Genomic DNA, 17864 nt, shown 5'->3' with positions numbered 1-17864 from the left:
GGCCTTCCCGCGGGGGGCCGGGGCGCTCGGGCCGCGGGGGGCGCTCGGGCCGCGGGGGGGGGGGGCGCCCCGCGGCGGGGCCGGCGTCCCGGGGTCCGGCGCCGGGGCGGGGCGGGCCGGGGCGGGGCGCCGGGCGGACGTGACGTCGGCGGGCGGGGCGCGCACCTGGGCACCTGGCGCGGGGCGGGCGCGGGGCCGGGGCGGCGGCGGCGCGATGGCGGGCGCGAGCGGGAGCCCGTGGGCGCTGGGGCTGCTGCGCACCTTCGACGCGGCCGAGTTCGCGGGCTGGGAGAAGGTGGGCTCGGGCGGCTTCGGGCAGGTGTACAAGGTGCGCCACGTCCACTGGAAGACCTGGCTCGCCATCAAGTGCTCGCCCAGCCTGCACGTCGACGACAGGTGAGCGGCGGGCGGGCCCGGGCGGGGGTCCGCGGTCGTGGGGTTCGCCGCGTCCCCCAGCGGCGCCCCGGGAGCGCGGGGGGCGGACGCCGGGCGGGCCGCGAGCCCCGCGGGAGGGGCGCGGGGGCCGGCGAGGCCGGGGCCGGGCTCCGGCTCCGAGGGCGCTGGCGGGGCGCGGGGCGCGGGGGGGAGAGGCCGGCGGCGTCGCGGGGCCCGCGAGGCGGGGGGACCCGGGGGTGCGCCCCGCGCCGGGCCCCACCTGCGCGCTGCGGTCTGCGCGGCTTGGGGAGATTGCCAGGCCGGGATCCCGGCTTTGTGAGCGGGGAGGCGCCCTTCGGGTTACTTAGTAATTTACGGCGAGGCACAAATTGCTGTAAGACGGTAATTATTTCGGTCGGAAGCACCGGCCCGGCCCGGCCCAGCCCGGCCCAGCTCGCCCTGCGCCGACGTTGGCGCGTCCGCGAGGCGGGTCCCCAGCGGGTCCCCAGCGGGTCCCCAGGCGGGTGCCCGGCGGCCCTGTGTGCCCGGCGCTTCCTCCCGGCCTCGCTCCGGTGACCTCATGTCTAGGCCCGGCCTCTGGGAGGAGCCTCCCCTGTTCCGCGGGGTGGTCGTGCCGGCGGGCCTCTGCGCCCCACTGTCCCGTCTAAGCCGCAGGAATCCTGCTGCGCCTCCGGAGCAGCGCAGCGCAGGCTCCTGGACCTCGGGGCCTGGGGTGTGGCCGGCGTGGGGTGGGGAGCGGATGGGGAGCCGCAGCTCTCCCCCCTCCGCCTTTCATGGCTGGGTTTTAAGCCTCAGGGAGCACGTTGGACTCCTCTAGTGGACTTGGGCCTCCGCGGAGGCGGCTGTGCTGTGTGGCCGCCTCCCCAGCCTGGGTGCTGGGCACCGGACACACCCCCAGCGGGACAGGGCGCCTTTAACCCCACCCGGCCTTGCCGGCTCCGCTTTTTGGCTCCTAAGCCCAGTTCAGTGTCCCCTGGTGGACGCCGTGGCCAGTGTCCCCTGCCGGCACCTGGACGCAGCGTGTGCTGCCCGCCTGCAGTAGCCGCGAGGCCTGGGAGATCTTGCTGTGGAGCGAGCCCTGGGTGGCTTTTCGCTGGAGGTGCCGCTGGAGAGGCCACTGACTCCGAGGGGAGGCCGGGATCCTGCCCCCTCCCTGGCTGGGCCCGGGAGCGTCCCTGGCCGCGAGGGGCGCTGTGGTTATTTTGCTGACACGCAGACCTCTGGGCGCAGCCCTTGCTTCCATCCTCAAGGCCAGACCCGGGGTGGGGGCGACTTTTATGCCCGTTGGACTCTGTCTGGTGGCGGCTTCTGGTTGAAAGGAGCATGTTCCCTGGCGGAGGTTTTGCTCCAGTTTCTCGTCTTGGCAGGGCAGAGTAAACACGCTCCCCGGCTGACTCACGGCCTGCGTGCTCGGAATCTGTTATTTACGGCGACCGGTCCCTCGTGTCTGGGATGACCCAGTTGGAGGTGGTTTCTCCACTCCAGGCGGGTCACTTAGGATCCGGCATCGCCTGGTTGAAAAGTGTTTTGTCCTCTAACTGGAAGCCTTTCCGGCCCTGCCCGCGCCAGGCAGGTGGTGGCATGTCCCGGGCGGCGCGGTCGAGGCCAGCATCGCCCAGCCGGAAGCTCCTCGCCTCCTGCCCTGGAGCGGGCGGGGGGCGGCCTGGCGGTCTGCACAGGGGGCCTGTCGGAAGCGGTCAGCCCTGCTCCACGTGAGAAGGGGTCTGACGGACGCGGTCAGCCCTGCTCCTGACCTGCTCCGTGGGAGAACTCCTGCGGGTTAATTATTGACCCTGGGCTCAGGCCTGGTGGGAACTGGCCGGCGGCAGCCGCGGGGCGCTACTGCCTTGCAGGGCTGCCACCCGCTGCGTCTCCTCGACCCTGGGCTCGTGGCTGGGACACCGTCCTGCCGACTTGGGCAGGTCGGGCCCAGCACCCTTGGATGAGCTGCCTCCAGTCCCCACCTCCCTTTACTAAGTGCTGCCTTTAGTGGGGACTAGGCCTTCCCTGGGGCTCCCGTTACCCCTCCGAGTGTCCATTCATCGGTTTAGGGGACTGCTCCTCTTGCCCCAGTGGGGTGGGGGCTGAGTCTTGCCTTCCCAGGGCCATCGACCTCCTTTGTGGCGCCTCCTGTGCACAGGGCGGGCTGCTTTACCCAGGCTGCTTATCCTTCAAAGTCTGGCCAGGGTTTCCTGACCCCAGCAGGCCTGGGCCCCAGCACCCACCCTGAGCTCCAGGGGCAGCAGGCAGCTCCAGGCCATGTGTCTGCGGCTTCTGTGCTGGTGGGGGGCCGCTCGGCCCCAATGGCCCATTGAGGGACCTTGAGAGTCCAACAAGGGGACTTCAGAGGGGCCCGGGCAGTGCCCAGTGGTGCCCACGAGCTGCCTTTTCCACCTCCAGCGGCTTGTCTCATGGCCTCCCTGGCTGACCCTTGTTACCCTTCAGGTGAGAACAAAGTGACCCCAGAGGCACCGCCCCTCCAGCCCCCACCGGGGAATAGCTGTGAACAGAGCGGCGGGCGCCGGGCCCAGTGCAGATGCCAGCGTGGCAGCAGCTAGTCAGGGCGAGCCTGAGCACACCCCGGGTTTGCAGCGACGGCGCTGACACTCGGACAAGCCCGATTCTTGTTGGTTTTAAAACTAGCAGTGTGGGAACCCTCCGAGGCCTGGGAACGGCTCGGGATTGGCGGCGAGAGGCTTCGGCTCACCAATGATTGAACATCTTCCTACTGCTTTTCCCAGAGGTGCTTCCAGCCTCCTGTGAGGCCCTCTGTTACCGCCGCGCCCCACCCCTCCTGCAGCTGAGTGCCTTCCAGCCCCACCCCTGCGCGCCCCCTTTCCAAGGCAGATGCTTCCAGAAAGCTCACCCTCGGGGCCTTTGGGGAGTCTGGCATTGACCGGACCCTCGCTCCTGTTAGCGGGGTTCCTGTGACCTCACTCGGCTCGCAGCCCCCGTGGCAAGCCCTATAGGAACAGGCCTGCGGGTGCCCCCCACCGCGCCCACAGACCACACATGCTGCTCCCAGGAAGGCGTTTAACCAAAAACGTCGGGGACATGAGACCAGACACGAGCCGGGCGCTGCCAGCCTGGCCCTTGGGGGCGCTTCTCCTCAGCGCCCTCCCCAGGGCCCCGCCAGCCTCCTCCATCTCGGAAACAAGAGAGGAAAGTGCTTGAACTGCCTGGCCACGGTGTCTACTGCAGGTGGAGGCCGAGTCTGGTGGGGGTCACTTGGAATCAGGCTTGGGGGTGACTGGATAACCCCAGAGTTGAGGGTGTTTGTGTTGCCTCTTCAGACCAAACGGCTGGCAAGCTTGACCCCACCACCCCATTCCCTGGGCCTGGGCCATCCCCAGGGAGGGGCGGGGGTGGGCGGGCTCCTGCCCGCAGCGCCTGAGGCCGCTCTGTCCCTGGAAGCAGGGACTTACCTTCCTGGAGAGCTGGCTCTGCACGCAGCCCTGAGGTGTGGTGGGATGTGGTCATCTGTGCGGCTCCGCCTGGCCTGGGTGGGCTCACCGGCCGTGGCTTTGACTCGGACCCCGGGGCCTGTTTGCACAAAGGCCCGTGATGGGGGGGGGGGCAGCACACTGGCTGGCTGAACCCAAGATGGGGGTGACAGGGACGGAGGAGGGACAGCGCAGTGGCTGGTGGGAGCCGCTCATGACCTGGACACCTGGCAGCAGGTTTGATGTGTGAAGCCCTCTGGGCACACGGAGGCAAGTGCCTGCCGAGTGGCCACATCTTCCACTTTTCCAGATCCCCGGGCTCCAGGTGGCTGACTGTTCTCCGGACGGCAGCGGATCTCCCTGCGGAATGTCTCTGGGAGGGGAAGAGCCCCCAGGCCTTGGCCAGCCCAGGTGGGGTGGGGGAGGGTGGGGTGCACTGCTGCCCTCGCAGGCCGGCCCTGGGTCTCTGCGTCTCGGACGCCCACCACCCCGTGTGCACGAGCCCGTTGAGGAGGGCTGGCGAGCGGCCACTGTAAAGGAGCTAGAAGCCCAGGAGCAGACAAACCTGGGTCTTAGCACGCTGGGACGGCCGGGCAGCTGGCCGCAGCCCCTGAGGCTCGGGCATGAGGGGCGCAGACGGCCGCACTGTGGACTCACACGGCTGTCCAGGAGGAGGAGGGAGACGAACCCGGTGGCTTTTGCTTCCTGCTTCCATCACCAGCTTGATTTTAAGGGGTGCTCGACCTTGGCCTCCAGCCCGTCCCTCTTCTTCACATGCCTTGAGGCCAGCGCAGGCTGGGGCGCCCCCTGGGGCCTGCCTCCCTGTGATCCAGGGCCAGGGACCAAATGTGCCTCGTGGAGCCTCCCCAACGGAGGGCCCAGGGGCCCCACAGCCCCCCGCGAGCATGGGTATCCGTCTCCCGAAGGGCTCCGAAGCACCTGCTTCATGGGGGGGCCCGCCTGAGACTCGAGCGGGGGAGCGGGCAGGTGTCCTGGGCCTGTGGAGACTCGGGGTGGGTCACTCAGTCCTTCGATTCCCCTCCAGATGCGCCCTGGGGCCTGCTGTCCTCCCTCAGGCTCCTGTGCACCCGCTGTGGCCTGCTCCCCACTCTCCTTAGGACCCCACCCTTCCCTGTACAGCACTTGGGGTTCGGCTGCACTTCCCTTTGGTGTGATTGCACGATCTTGTGAAGGCAGGGACGGGGCTCCTGTCGCCCCTGTTGTGTGTGGAAGCCGCTCAGGGGGTGCTGGTCAGGAAGGGGACTTTAACTAGAAATGAATTAAAATGAAAGTGACTGAGGAGTACGGACACCAGCTGTCCCAGCCTAGTAGCTTCTCTTGCATCTGGTTGAAAAGCATTTGCTCCATCTGACGGGGCCTTTACTGCTGCAGAGCAGGCTGGCGCCAGCTGCAGGGCAACACAGCGCGAGGCCGTGGCCCCCTCGAGCCTGGAGCCTGCAGATGCTTCCCCAGGAGCAGGGAGGCCCAGGGTCTGAACTTTGGTGACAGTGCTGGGGCCTCCTGGCCAGCCGCCTTGGTCTCTGGGAGGCATGTTCTAGCTGCGCAGAGGCCACAAGCAAGCAGGTGAGGTCCAGGACGCCAGGGGCCTGTCCCTGGCTCCATTTCAGATCCTGCAGGGAAGTGGGTGTCGTCCGGGCACGGGGCAGGCAGGTGCTGGTGGCAGGAGGCCCTGGGCCGCTCGCCCTGCTGCCTGCACAGCTGTGTGCTGCTGCGGAGGCTGCCTGGTGCCAGCTCTGATCGGTCTGGGCCTGTGGTTCTGGAAGCTTCCTTTAGGAGCTTGTTAGATTGGCACCCATCTTCCAGAGTGAAGCCTGGGGGTCTGCGTGTCAGCTGGCCCCGTGTCTGTGTGGGAGAGCGGCTCCCTGAGGCTCGTGTGGCCAAGCCCGTCCTGGTCCTTCCTCCCCAGCTCACTGGGAGTTTGTCTCATGAGATTGGCACAGACCAGGCTCTGGGGTCCTTGTCTGGTTCATGGAGAAACATGGTCCCTGTGCACAGGCTGCACAGGAGGTGCCCCTGGCTGGGGCTGGCACACTTTCTGCGAGGGCCAGAGAGCATATGTGTGGGCTCCGTGGGGCCTGGGTCGCAGCTGCTGGTGTCTGCCCTGCGGACAGAGCAGCCCTGGCCAGTGTGTCCACAAGCCATGAGACCTCCCACCGGCCCGCAATTATAGACAGCGGCCTAGGCCGCAGCTGGTCTGCAGCTTCCCACGAGGTTAAGCAGAGCTGCCACCCAGCCCACAGCCCACCCTGGGCGTGGGATCCTTGAGGGCTGAAAGTGGGGGCTGCAGCAGGTGTGCTGCGGCAGGTGCCTGTGGGGGAACCGGTGTTCCCACAGCCAGAGGGTGGGCACAGCCCCGTGTCCATTGGTGGACGCGCGGATCGCGAAACGTTATCCCTTCAAACCGTGGCCTCCGACTCCCCTGGAGAGGGGCAGCGTTGCTGGCGGCCGCTGCCCGGGAGGGCTCTGCAGACTGCGTGGCGTGGAGGAAGCCGGTCTCGCGGGACCAGCGTGGACCCCCTGGTGGGAGGGGCTTGTGTCCGGCTACGGGACTGAGGTCCGGGGGCGGGTACAGGGTTTGTGGGTGGAGACAGTGGGGGACACCGCCCTGGGGCGGTGCTGCTGACGCCCATGCTGGGCAGCGCGAGGGTGGCCCCTGTCACAGTCACGTCCACTGCAGTGCACATTCCAGGTGGTCGGCCGGGGCGCCGGGCAGAGCCTGCAGCCCCCGATCCTGGGGCCCGTCCCGTTCCCAGCGGGCTTGGATTGGGGCGTGCTGGGCGGGGGGTCAGCTCTTCAGCGGGATATCCGGGCTGCTTTTAATAGGCCTTGAACGCCTCCTCGTCTGCAGACAGGGAGTGAGCATCGGCCCCTCAGGGACACCTCAAAAGCAGGCTCAGCAGCCGCCCCCCAGCCTCCCTGCCCGCAGGGCCTGCACGGCACCGTGACCCGCTCGCTGGGCCTGGGCTCTGGTGTGCACGGCGGCAGCACGCGTGTCAGTCGTCTCTGCTGTGCGGGCTGCGGCTCCGTGGGGGCTCTGTGCTGGTGTCAGGCCCCTCGCGCTCACCCCACACCCTGCTGTCTTCCAGGGAGCGCATGGAGCTGTTGGAGGAAGCCAAGAAGATGGAGATGGCCAAGTTCCGGTACGTGCTGCCGGTCTACGGCATCTGCCAGGACCCCGTGGGCCTGGTCATGGAGTTCATGGAGACCGGCTCGCTGGAGAAGCTGCTGGCCTCGGAGCCGCTGCCCTGGGACCTGCGCGTGCGCATCGTGCACGAGACGGCCGTGGGCATGAACTTCCTGCACTGCATGTCCCCGCCGCTCCTGCACCTGGACCTCAAGCCCGCCAACATCCTGCTGGACGCCCACTACCATGTCAAGGTGGGCTGCGCCGGGGCCGCCTGGGCGGGGCGTCCGGGCCGGGGCCTGGCAGCAGGACTAGGGGAGGACACGGCTCCGGGGCCGGCGCTGGAACCTGGGCCACCCTGCACAGAACTCCAGCCGCCCCCGTCTTGTCGTGGTTGCTGTCAACCCCCTAGAGCTGGGGAATGGACCCATAAGAACACGGGTCGCCCCCTAGTCCTGGAGCTTGGCTCCCCATTCTGGGCAGCCTGGGAAAGATGGTGCATGCGGTGCTCCCCTTAGGGGGGTCAGGATGTCGGGGAGAGGCAGCCTCAGGCGGCAGCCCCTGAGCTGGGTGGCAGGATCCCCTCGGCAGGGGCGGGGGGCGGTGGCATGCTCTGAAAGAGGGGCTGCCTTGTTGTGGAGAGAGGCTTAAGGGTGGGGGACATCCTTTTCTCATGCCGAGGGGCCGTGAATTCCGCTCTTGTTTCGAGGATAAGGTCATAGAACAGGACAGCGTGGGGTCCTTTGCTGGAAATTGGGAACAGTCCCTGGAGCTGGTTGTCTGGCTTCTGTCCGGGGCTCTCTTGACGTCCATACTGGGGAGCACACTCCGGGGGTTCCCACACACAGGGCAGGATGGGAATCGGCCTCTGGGCAGGCGGGGACCCCAGGGCCACGGGCTAAAACCCCCCTGGCTCGTGGGGGCAGGGCTGAGGGGTCTGGCCTGTGCGCGCTGCACTCTTGCTGGGCTCTCCCTGGGCCTCGGTTTCCTCACCCGTAAAAGGAGGATCGTGCACACAGCCGCTTCCTGCGTCCCACTTTGCAGCAGGCTCTGTGAGCCATCGAGCCAGCCGAGGCCACCGGGGAGTGGGTTTTCCACTCACTATAGTGAGTGGTCCCTCAGGTGGGTGTTGCCGGAAAAGGCCACGTGCGCAGGCTGACGTGCCTCGGGTTGGCAAGAGCCAGGTGGCCGCGGGTGGATAGACCTTCCTGTGGCTCTGGGGCTCCTGAGGTTCCTGGGGTCACCCTCCAGCTGGTGGCTGACTTCACATGCAGACCCTCTGCCCAGCTGACATCAGTCCTCACGGGGCACACAGTCCCTCGGGCCCCGAGCGAGATGAAGCCTTTGATGTAGAACTTCGTCTTGTAAAGGAAGGAAGAGGAGCTGACGCAGGGCCCTGCTGCCTGCGTGCACCTGCGTGTGTGTGCACCTGAGTGTGCACCTGTGTGCCTGCCAGGGCCCCCTGCAGGGGCTGCTCCATCATCAGAGTCAGGTGCCCAGAGGACTTGGCCTTTGGCTCCTGCCAAGCCGGGGCTCAGGGTGAATCCAGGCCTGTGGCCTGCTGTGTGCATTGGCCAGTGCCCCTGCCTTGCCTGCCTGCTGCCTGCACGTGGTGTTCATGTGTGCGGTGTGGGAGGCCAAGCGGGGAGTGGGTGCTGGGGTGGCCCAGGCCACCCTGGGTGGGGTGTTACCAGGTGGGAGGGCTCATCATGAGCGTCAGGCTTTCCTGCTGGGGGGTGGGGCACAGGCAGGAGATTCTTTTGGTGGAGGAAACAACCCAAGCAATCTTGGAACATTCTGGGCTTCTCGGGTGGCAGTGCATGAAGGCCCCTCCACTGTGAGGGTGGCTGGAGAGGCCTGGGAGGGAGGTGCTCGCAGGAGCTCTCATAGGGGCATGTGAGCTGCGCCTGTGTGTCTGCAGCCGCGTCCCTCAGGCTCAGGCCCACCCAGCTCACACCCCCTGCCTGTCCTGGCCACTCTGCCAGCTGGCTAGTGTGTCCCTCAGAGGCTGCGGGGACAGCGCCCTGCCTGGTGTCCTCTCGGGAGCAGCCCCCGACCCCCACTTGGGCGATGCCTCTGATGACAGCAAATGGAGTGACGCTGCCCCTCCTCCAGCCCAGGGAGCTGTGGGGGGTGGGGGGAGCCCCACCGTTCCAGGGCCTGTCCCAGTGGGTGCTTCTGACTCCCTTTTACTCCAGCGAGTCGGTCACCCCCCCCCCCCCCCACATTCTAGACAGACCAGCTCTGTGTCCACCATGCCCTTGGGCCCCAGACAGCTGCTGGGGGGCACAGCCGAGCCTGGCAGGGGCTCTCAGGTGGCCGTTATTTGGAACAATAATACCTTAATATGGGAGCCTGAGGTCAGATCAGAAGTTGGGGGCCACCCCCCCATGCCCCTCAGTCAACTTGGCATGCCCCTGGGAAGCGAGAACGGGGAGCCACGCAGCCAGGCTGTGCGCAGTCGTAAGGGCTCACACAGCACGGGGTGCACTCGGCGTCAAGAGTGTCCACGCAGGGTCTCCATGTAAACCTGTTTTGGGTCCACGATGAGGTCATTGAAAATCTAGGCTCTGCCTCCGGGCCAGTCGCCCAGACCAGGCCCTGCTCAGAGGGCCGCAGGGCCTGTCCTGGGTCTGGAAACGGCCTGACCTCCCTTCCCTGGTCTCGTCCAGCCGGGCCCGAGGGTGGAGGCCCAGGTTCTGGCTCCTAGCGGACGCTGCACGTGCACGTTGGAGTGTAGATCTTGGCCCTACAGTGTAGATCTGCAGATGGAGTGTAGACCGTGTCGCGTGCGGTGACAGCTTGTCAGAGGAGCGGGGGGCAGGCGGGCCCTGGGCAGGCGGCGGGAAGTCCCGTGACGGGCAGAGGGCTGCGGTCTTCAGAGCCGTCGTCTGAGTCTGCCTGAAATGCCAGCGCTTGTGCCCAGAATTCACGCTGCTTTCCCCGCCACCAAGTACATTTTGAAGCGGCTGGCTGTGTCTGAAAATGGCAGAAATGAAAAGCTGCCAGCTAGGGGAGCCGTGGCCGGGCCAAGGCCGGATCCTGGCGACCAGCGGTTTCATTTCTGAGTGTGGCGGCCCCACTGCTGAAGGGGCTCCGTGCCGTCCCCTGCTTGTCCGGGGCTCTTGCACTTCCGCCCTGGCCTTTGGTCTGCAGCTCGGCGCGGGTTTGCTTGGGGACTGACTGTGAGAGCTGCAGGGCAGAGCCTGCAGGCCGGGGAGCCAGGCAGGCCTCTCTGGCCCTCCCTGCCTCTGCGGTGGTGACCCGGGCCGGGCTCCCCTTGGGGCACGGCGAGCCCAGGACGCAGGCCTGACTCAGCCACAGCATCACCCACAGGTGTGTTGGGGGTGGAGCTGGTGGTTGATGCCAAAGGCTCTGAAGGGGCTGTTTGCACGGGGCTCCTGGGCCACTCCGCGCCTCTGAGTGGCCTGGCCGTGCACACCACTTCACCAGCTCCCAGTGGGCACCGGGACGTGGGGCGGCCGGGGCCTGGCCTCACAGACCCCACGCTCCCTGTGTGGGCGTGGGTTTCCAGGAGCCTTCAGGGCCTTTGCCCACGGAGACAGGAGGCAGAGGAGCGGGCCTGAGTGGCTGGGTCGGGGCCCGTGCGTAAGGAGGGACCCTGCTCGGACCCTGAGACCCGAGCGCCCGGCCAGCGGCCATGACCACAGCAGTGGTGCAGGTGGAGACGGGGAGCCGCGTGCTCTGCTGACTTTAAAGGGCTTCTCTAGGTGTTTCCCTGGGAGGGACGTGCTGCCACTTGCCGGCTCCCCAGCTGGGAGGCTGCACAGCTGGATCCCTTGGCCTCGCGTTTCACATTCTCACGTCCTCCCTGCATGTCGACCTGGGCTGGCCACCGTGGCAGGCCCCCTGCCTCCAGGAACAGAGTGACCACTCTCTTCCTTCTCCTGCCAGGGAGCTGCTCCCTGACTGTGCTCCCTCCCTGGAGTGTGCTCCCTTCCAGGAGTGTGCTCCTCTCCCAGGGCTGTCTCCCTCCCCTAGCGTGTGCTCCCCACTAGAGAGCTCCTTCTCCCTGGCCGCATGCACCTGTCTGGGGAGCAGGGCTTCTGGGGCTCAAGGGGCGTGTGGGGGTGGGGATGTGCCTTTGCAGGCATTGGCTCGGGAGCCCTGAGCCACCCCTGAGCCCGTTCTGTTGTTGTCCTTGCAGATCTCCGACTTCGGCCTGGCCAAGTGCCACGGGCTGTCCCACTCACACGAGCTCAGCGTGGACGGGCTGTTCGGCACGGTGGCCTACCTCCCTCCCGAGCGCATCCGCGAGAAGAGCCGCCTCTTTGACACCAAGCACGATGTGTACAGGTGTGTGTATCCCGTGCCCAGCACCCGGGGCCCTCCCGATGCGTGGGCAGGTGTCGCCGGTGGGTCCAGGGGCAGCTGTGCCTGGTGAGAGTGAGGCTGCACTGGACAGTGTTGCCGGCTGTGCCAGTTACATCAGTGGCTGGTGAGGCCTCGTGTTCTGACGAAAGTGCTTACAGCTCACCCACTGGAGAAACCTGCTGCTGAGGGGCTGTGTCCACCTGGCGTGCGCTCTGGCCTGCCCACGTGTGGCCCTCTGGTCTTGCTGGACTTCTGGTGTCACTTTCCCTGGACAGAGGGGCACAGACATGGTGGCTTCTACCCCAGCCTGGTTCCTCGTGCTGGGCACCGCCCTTTCCAGGAGGTGAAGGCGGGAGTCACCTGACCCAGCGAGGAGGAGGAGGAGCGGGCAGGAGGCCGCGCGGGCTCTCAGCACCCGTGGCCCCCCAGCCCGGCTGGCGTCCTGGTGGAGGGCGCCGTGCCCCCGCCGTGCTGGCTGAGCTGGCCCGAGCTGCGCCTGCTGGCGGCTGGCGCGGGGTGCAGGCCCCAGCTTGCAGCGCTGGGGGAGAGTACGCGTATTTATTTTAGAGCCGAGAGGTTCAACTTTTGAACTTGCAGCAAGGCTCCCATTCACGGCCCAAGGAGCATTTTGTGTCTCACCAGCCCCGTCCACGCAGGCGGGGTCTCCGAGCCGGGCTCCTGGGTTTGCTTTAGTGAACGATCAGCTTGAGCTTTTTTTGGTGCTGGGATTTTTTATTATTAGCCCTTGTTGGCGTCTGTCACTTCTGCGTGGGTCTGCACGCCCAGCCTGTGTCCTCAGCGTCCTCGCCGACAAGCCTCGGACGACATCTCACGTGGGTTGTGCTCACAGGCCAGACCTCAGCCCCAGTCCAGTGCCTGCGGGAGGCGGAGGCCCAGCGGGTGTGCGCTGCCTCCCCCAGAGCAGGTGGCCTGTTTTCGGGCATCCCCCGTGCTCAGTTAGGGTTAGGTCGGCGGTGTCCATTGGGGCTGCCCATGGACGTGTTCCCCGGGGAAATGGCGTCTGTCCAGCCTCGGGCCTCCTACAAGCCCATGGCCGTGGGAGCTGCTGACTAGGCCCGGGTCTGGCTCCTGACCCTAACTGCCCTCTCTCCATCTCAGCTTCGCCATCGTCATCTGGGGTGTGCTGACCCAGAAGAAGCCGTTTGCAGGTGAGTGGCGTGTCTGGATGTGTCCCCTGGCTGTGTCCTCGTGGTTCAAGCCGGCTCCGTGGTGGGGGTTGCGGGGGGCTGTCCTGGGCAGGGGCTGTGCTGTCCACCCAGCAGGTCTGCCCGTAGCCCCAGACCCCCGCGGCCCACTCCCTGCAGCTCTTCTGGATGGGATGGGGGCTCTTGGGTGGGCGTGGCCCAGCTCGCGGGGTCCGCGTGCGCTGTCTGCGTGTGGTGGGCGCTGGTACGCGCGCACGTTGTTGGAGGAAGATCCCCTTTGCTCTCCAGCCTGTCGGGGCGACTCGCGCCATTTTGGGGTTTCACAATCAGTGGGTCAGGGGAGTCGCTGTTGTTGGCGCAGCCAGTGTGGCCTGGTCCCCTGGTCTTCCGGGGGTCCCTGGTCTGAGTGCTTTCCAGCGAGGCAGCCAAGGTCACGGACGCGGGTCCCTGTCCGGCGCGAGGCTGAAGGTCGCTGCTGGGCAGGAGGGCCGGGGTGTGGCGCTCGAGGCGTCTCGGAGCTTGTCCGCCTGCGTTTGGCCGTGGCAAGCGTGCAGGTGTGTTTTGTTCAGAGGACCGGGTGGACTCGGGACACCTGGGCCGTCTAGAAACAAGCTGTGGGTGCCAGCAGCACTCGCTGCTCCAGCTTTAACGGGAAGGAGCCGCAAACATCACAGAACGCCGGCCGCTGTCGGGGCCTCGTGAGCTGGCTGCCGCCTCGCCGGTTCCCGGGCGTGGGCACGTGGGGCTGGGCCAAGGGGCCTGCAGGGAACAGGAAGTTTGGGGTGCAGCTTGGCTTAGGCTGTGCAGGGAGAAAATGGCCCCCAAGAGTCACCTTGGGCCCCCCAGTCTGAGGAGAGGAGAGTGAGGGGGAAGGAGGAGGAGGGTGGGGCGGGAGGACGGGCCTCCATCCCTGAAGCCCGCCCTGGGCCTGCGCTTGGAGCTAGGAGTGGAACTCAGGGGGCCCTTCCGTCTCCTGGGAGCATTGCGCTGCGCCCCTGGGGTGGTGGAAGCGCTGTCTCCCTTTGGCTCCCCTCCACCTGGGATGTATCTCGTCAGAAACTGCTCCTTTGAACCCGTTTTCCTTGGAGTGTGATGCCCAGAAAGATCTGCGCTTTGATAGGGGCCTGGCTCCCCGGGGAGGCGATGGGGCCACAGCCCGAGCCAGAGACCGAGCCTGCCAGGCTGCGATTAGGAGCTCGGGGCCTCGACAGACAGCGTGTGGTCCCCGGGCGAGGGTGGCAGACGGGCTGGTGCACCCGGGCCAGGGCTCCCCATGGCCTTCCCCTATGGGCAGCCCCGTCCCCCGCACACACATGGCCCGGCCCGGCCTGCACAGCCCCTCACCTGGCTCTCCCTTCGCAGACGAGAAGAACATCCTGCACATCATGGTGAAAGTGGTGAAGGGGCACCGGCCGGAGCTGCCGCCCGTGTGCAGAGCCCGGCCACGGGCCTGCGCCCTGCTCCTGCGCCTCATGCAGCGGTGCTGGCACGGGGACCCTCGTGAGCGCCCCACCTTCCAAGGTGAGCCGCCGTGCTCTGCTGCTGTCCGGGAGTGGTGAGTGAGCGGGCAGGTAGGCAGGCCGGGGTGCCTGTGCCCTCTCCACCGGCCGGGACCACCTCGCCCGCCCCTGCGCCTGCCCCGGCGCAGGGACAGCATCTCCCGCGAGGCTGCTGTGGCGCTGACCTGAGGCCGCCGGGTCCCCATGACACATGGGCCACATGCTCGGGAAAGGGACTTGAGATTGAACTTGACCGTGGTGTTGAAAACATGGGGGGGCCCCACCCCAGGAAAGCTTCCTTTAGGAAACTGGACCCATTTGCTCCTCCCTGCAAATGGGTCCAGCCCTGGGGTTGGGGGAGCAGCACAGGAGCCCCAGTCCTGACCGAGGCCCCTAAGACAAAGACACTTTGGGGTGCCCTGCTCCCATCCAGGGCGGGATGTCCACTGGAGTTTATGCAGAGGCCGCGTTCTCTGTTTTTATTTGTGATACTTATCCGGGGAGGCGTTAGCGTGAATACAGTCAAAGCTGACCAAACCCGCCCCTCCCGTCAGAAGCGCTGTGCCTGGCGCCAGGGGTCGCTGAGAGCGGAGCGCCCCGCAGCCTGCTCAGCCATCTGTAGCCACACACAGGCGTCCCCTCGAGGCTCACCGCGCTCTTGTTTTCTTCCCCAAAGAAATCACTTCTGAGACGGAGGACCTGTGCGAGAAGCCGGATGAGGAGGTGAGGGAGGCCCAGGAGCCAGACGCCAGGAGCCCGCCGGAGCCCAGGAGCGAGGTAGTGGGGCCTCCCTACCCGGACTCTGGGGCCCCCAACCCGACTGCTCCCCCGCGGCCCTGCGGCCGCCAGCAGCCCCCAGGCGGCGTCCCGGCCGCCTCCCGTCTGTGGCTGGAGGAGCAGCCTGGACTGAGCTTGGAGGCCGACGCCTGGTTTGGCAGCCGGGCCCAGCCTCGGCGAGGGCCTGGGAGGCCCGCAGGTGTGAGCCGTGCCTGCCGACCATAAGGTGGCGTGTATGCTCGGCCGGGGAGCAGAGGGGCCTGGGGCCAGCGGCCGGGACCCTGATTAGGCACCCAGCGGGGGGCGTGACTCAGCATCGGCCCCCAGGGGTCACTTGGAGCCCCTCACATGCTGGTGGTGGCCTCGTGTCCTGTCCCTGTGGCCGGACCCCGCGCCCGTCTGCACTCAGAGCCAGGCCTGGGCAGCACGAAGGTGAGCCCACGGGCTTGGCAAAGCTGGGGAGCCCCAGCCCCAGCTCATCCTTCACTTTGGCCAGTGCTGACCGTGGACACGCCCCTGCACCCCAGCTCCCCGCCTTGGAGCTCACTCCCCGCACAGCCACCCCAGAGGGCAGTGGCACGCTGGCCTTCCTGGCTTGGTGGTCGGTCCTTCCCGGCGCTGGCTGCCAGGAGTAGGGTGCGCCCGCGTGGCGCCCACAGCCCCAGTGTCCTGCGCTCGCCCGGCCCCTGCTGCGCGTCTTAGATCACCCCCGTCCCCGCAGGCACCCGTGTCCACGCCGCTCAAGCGGGCCTCTGCACCCACCTTCGACAACGACTACAGCCTGTCCGAGCTGCTGTCCCAGCTGGACTCGGGCATCTCGCAGACGCTCGAGGGCCCCGAGGAGCTCAGCCGCTGCGCCTCCGAGTCCAAGCTCCCGGCTGCCAACAGCGGCAAGAGGCTCTCCGGGGTGTCCTCCGTGGACTCCGCCTTCTCCTCCCGGGGGTCCCTGTCCTTGTCCTTCGAGCGGGAGCCTCCGACAAGTGGTAAGCGGCCCCGGCCCTTGGTTGCGGGCGGGCGGGCGGCGTGTGGGTCCTGGAGGAGCGGACAAAGACCCGGTGCCCGGGCTTGAGCCGAGAAGGACCGTTGCTCTGCCCTGAGCCAGCTGGCTCTGGTGCCGCCGCTCAGTGCCTGGGCGCGCCTGGGGGCTGGGCGTGTGGGGCGCTGCCCACGAGCCCGTCGCAGGGTCCCCCTCTGTGCTGAGCTGTGTCCTGTGGACGCCGGCCCTGCGCCCGCCCTCTCTTCCCCTTCTCCGTCTCTTTCTACTCTTCTCTCCTTGTCCCGCCCCTGCTGCGTTTTCCTTATGTCTCCCTCCCGCTCCGAAGAACCCTCCTCGCTCTGAAGAACCCGCAGTCACTGCCACAGCCCTGCGGGTGCCCAGAATGGCTTTTATTTTGCCCAGTGACAACAGAGCACAGGGAGTCCTCGTGGCCTGCCCGTGTCCTCTAGACGTGAGCGCAGACGAGGCCGCTTGGCTGACCCTTCTGCAGTCGCAGGGGAGCAGCCGCCCGGGGGCGGTGGGCGTCCCAGCCGCACCGGGACCGGCTGGGCCCGGGGAGGCCTGTGCAAAGGTGGGGGGCAGCAGTGTCTGAGCCGCACCCGCTCTCCCCACAGACCTGGGCACCACCGACGTGCAGAAGAAGAAGCTGGTGGAGGCGGTGGTGAGCGGGGACACCAGCCGGCTCATGAAGATCCTGCAGCCGCAGGACGCAGACCTGGTGTTGGAGGGCGGCGGCAGCCTGCTGCACCTGGCGGTGGAGGCACGCCAGGAGGAGTGCGTCAAGTGGCTGCTGCTCAACAACGCCGACCCCAACCGGACCAACCGGAGGGGCTCCACCCCGCTGCACCTGGCCGTGGGGAAGCGCGCGCGCAGCCTGGTGGAGCTGCTGCTGGCCCGCAGGATCAGCGTCAACGCTGCGGATGAGGACCGCTGGACGGCGCTGCACTTCGCCGCGCAGAACGGGGACGAGAGCAGCACACGCCTGCTGCTGGACAGGAGCGCCTCCGTGCACGAGGCCGACTCCGAGGGCCGCACGCCTCTGCACGTGGCCTGCCAGCATGGGCAGGAGGGCGTCGTGCGGCTGCTGCTGCGGCGTGGCGCGGACGTGGGCCTGCCGGGCAAGGATGCCTGGCTGCCGCTGCACTACGCTGCCTGGCAGGGCCACCTGGCCATCGTGAAGCTGCTGGCCAAGCAGCCGGGGGTGAGCGTGAACGCCCAGACGCAGGATGGGAGGACGCCCCTGCACCTGGCTGCACAGCGGGGCCATTACCGCGTGGCCCGTGTGCTCATCGACCTGCGAGCAGATGTCAACCTGTGCAACCAGCGGGCGCAGACGCCCCTGCATGTGGCCGCTGAGACGGGCCACACCAGCACCGCGCGGCTGCTGCTGCACCGGGGCGCCCGCCAGGAGGCCATTACCACGGAGGGCTGCACCGCCCTGCACCTCGCGTCCCGGAATGGACACCTGGCCACCGTCAAGCTGCTGGTGGAAGAGAAGGCTGACGTGCTGGCCCGCGGGCCCCAGAACCAGACGGCACTGCACCTGGCTGCCGCCAGCGGGCACGCGGAGGTGGTGGAGGAGCTGGCCAGCGCTGACGTGCTGGACCTGGCGGATGCGCAGGGGCTCAGCGCGCTGAACCTGGCCGCCCAGGGCCGGCACACCAAGGCAGTGGAGACGCTGATCAGACATGGCGCCCATGTCAACATGCAGAGCCTCAAGTTCCAGGGCAGCCAGGGGCCTGCTGGCCCGGTCCTGCGGAGAAGCAAGACCTAGCCTGGCGCAGAGACCGGCGCGCGTGGTCCTGTCCCGTTGTTGCGTTCCGCCGCGGGCGCAATGGTGCCGGTCTGCCCCCTGCTCCCTGCCGGTGGCCAGTGGAGACTTGACCGACTCTGGACTGAGCGGCCGCCAGGAGCCTGCTGACTCCTGGTTGTGACCTGCCAGGCGTCTGGACGCAGGGGCCAGGGCGCACCTGGCCCGGCCACCTCTCGTGTGCCCGGCGTCAAGAAGGATGGGGTCACCAGCCCGTCGTGCCCCTGGCTCTGACCCAGCCCTCGTGACCAGCTGAGGCGGGGAGGCAGCCGCCACCCTGTGGGCGCTGTGGGGGC

The 17864-nt window shown here is 67.5% G+C and overlaps 1 protein-coding gene across 1 annotated transcript; it reads left to right on the top strand.

Annotated features, from left to right (window-relative positions):
• Positions 1-214: 214 nt before the first annotated feature.
• On the top strand, positions 215-17532 carry RIPK4 (receptor interacting serine/threonine kinase 4; the record flags this gene model as incomplete). The annotated part of the gene is made up of 8 exons (XM_084232296.1): positions 215-396; positions 6947-7238; positions 11153-11301; positions 12439-12488; positions 13848-14006; positions 14661-14764; positions 15483-15744; positions 16373-17532. 8 exons carry the CDS (start codon positions 215-217, stop codon positions 17530-17532), a joined length of 2358 nt encoding a protein of 785 aa, XP_084088422.1.
• Positions 17533-17864: the final 332 nt, after the last annotated feature.

This window comes from Talpa europaea (assembly GCF_964194135.1).
Source record: "Talpa europaea genome assembly, chromosome: 4".
NCBI classification, from domain to species: Eukaryota; Metazoa; Chordata; class Mammalia; order Eulipotyphla; family Talpidae; genus Talpa; species Talpa europaea.
Note: the sequence above shows the minus strand (reverse complement) of the source record. Positions and strands in the feature narration are given on the sequence as shown.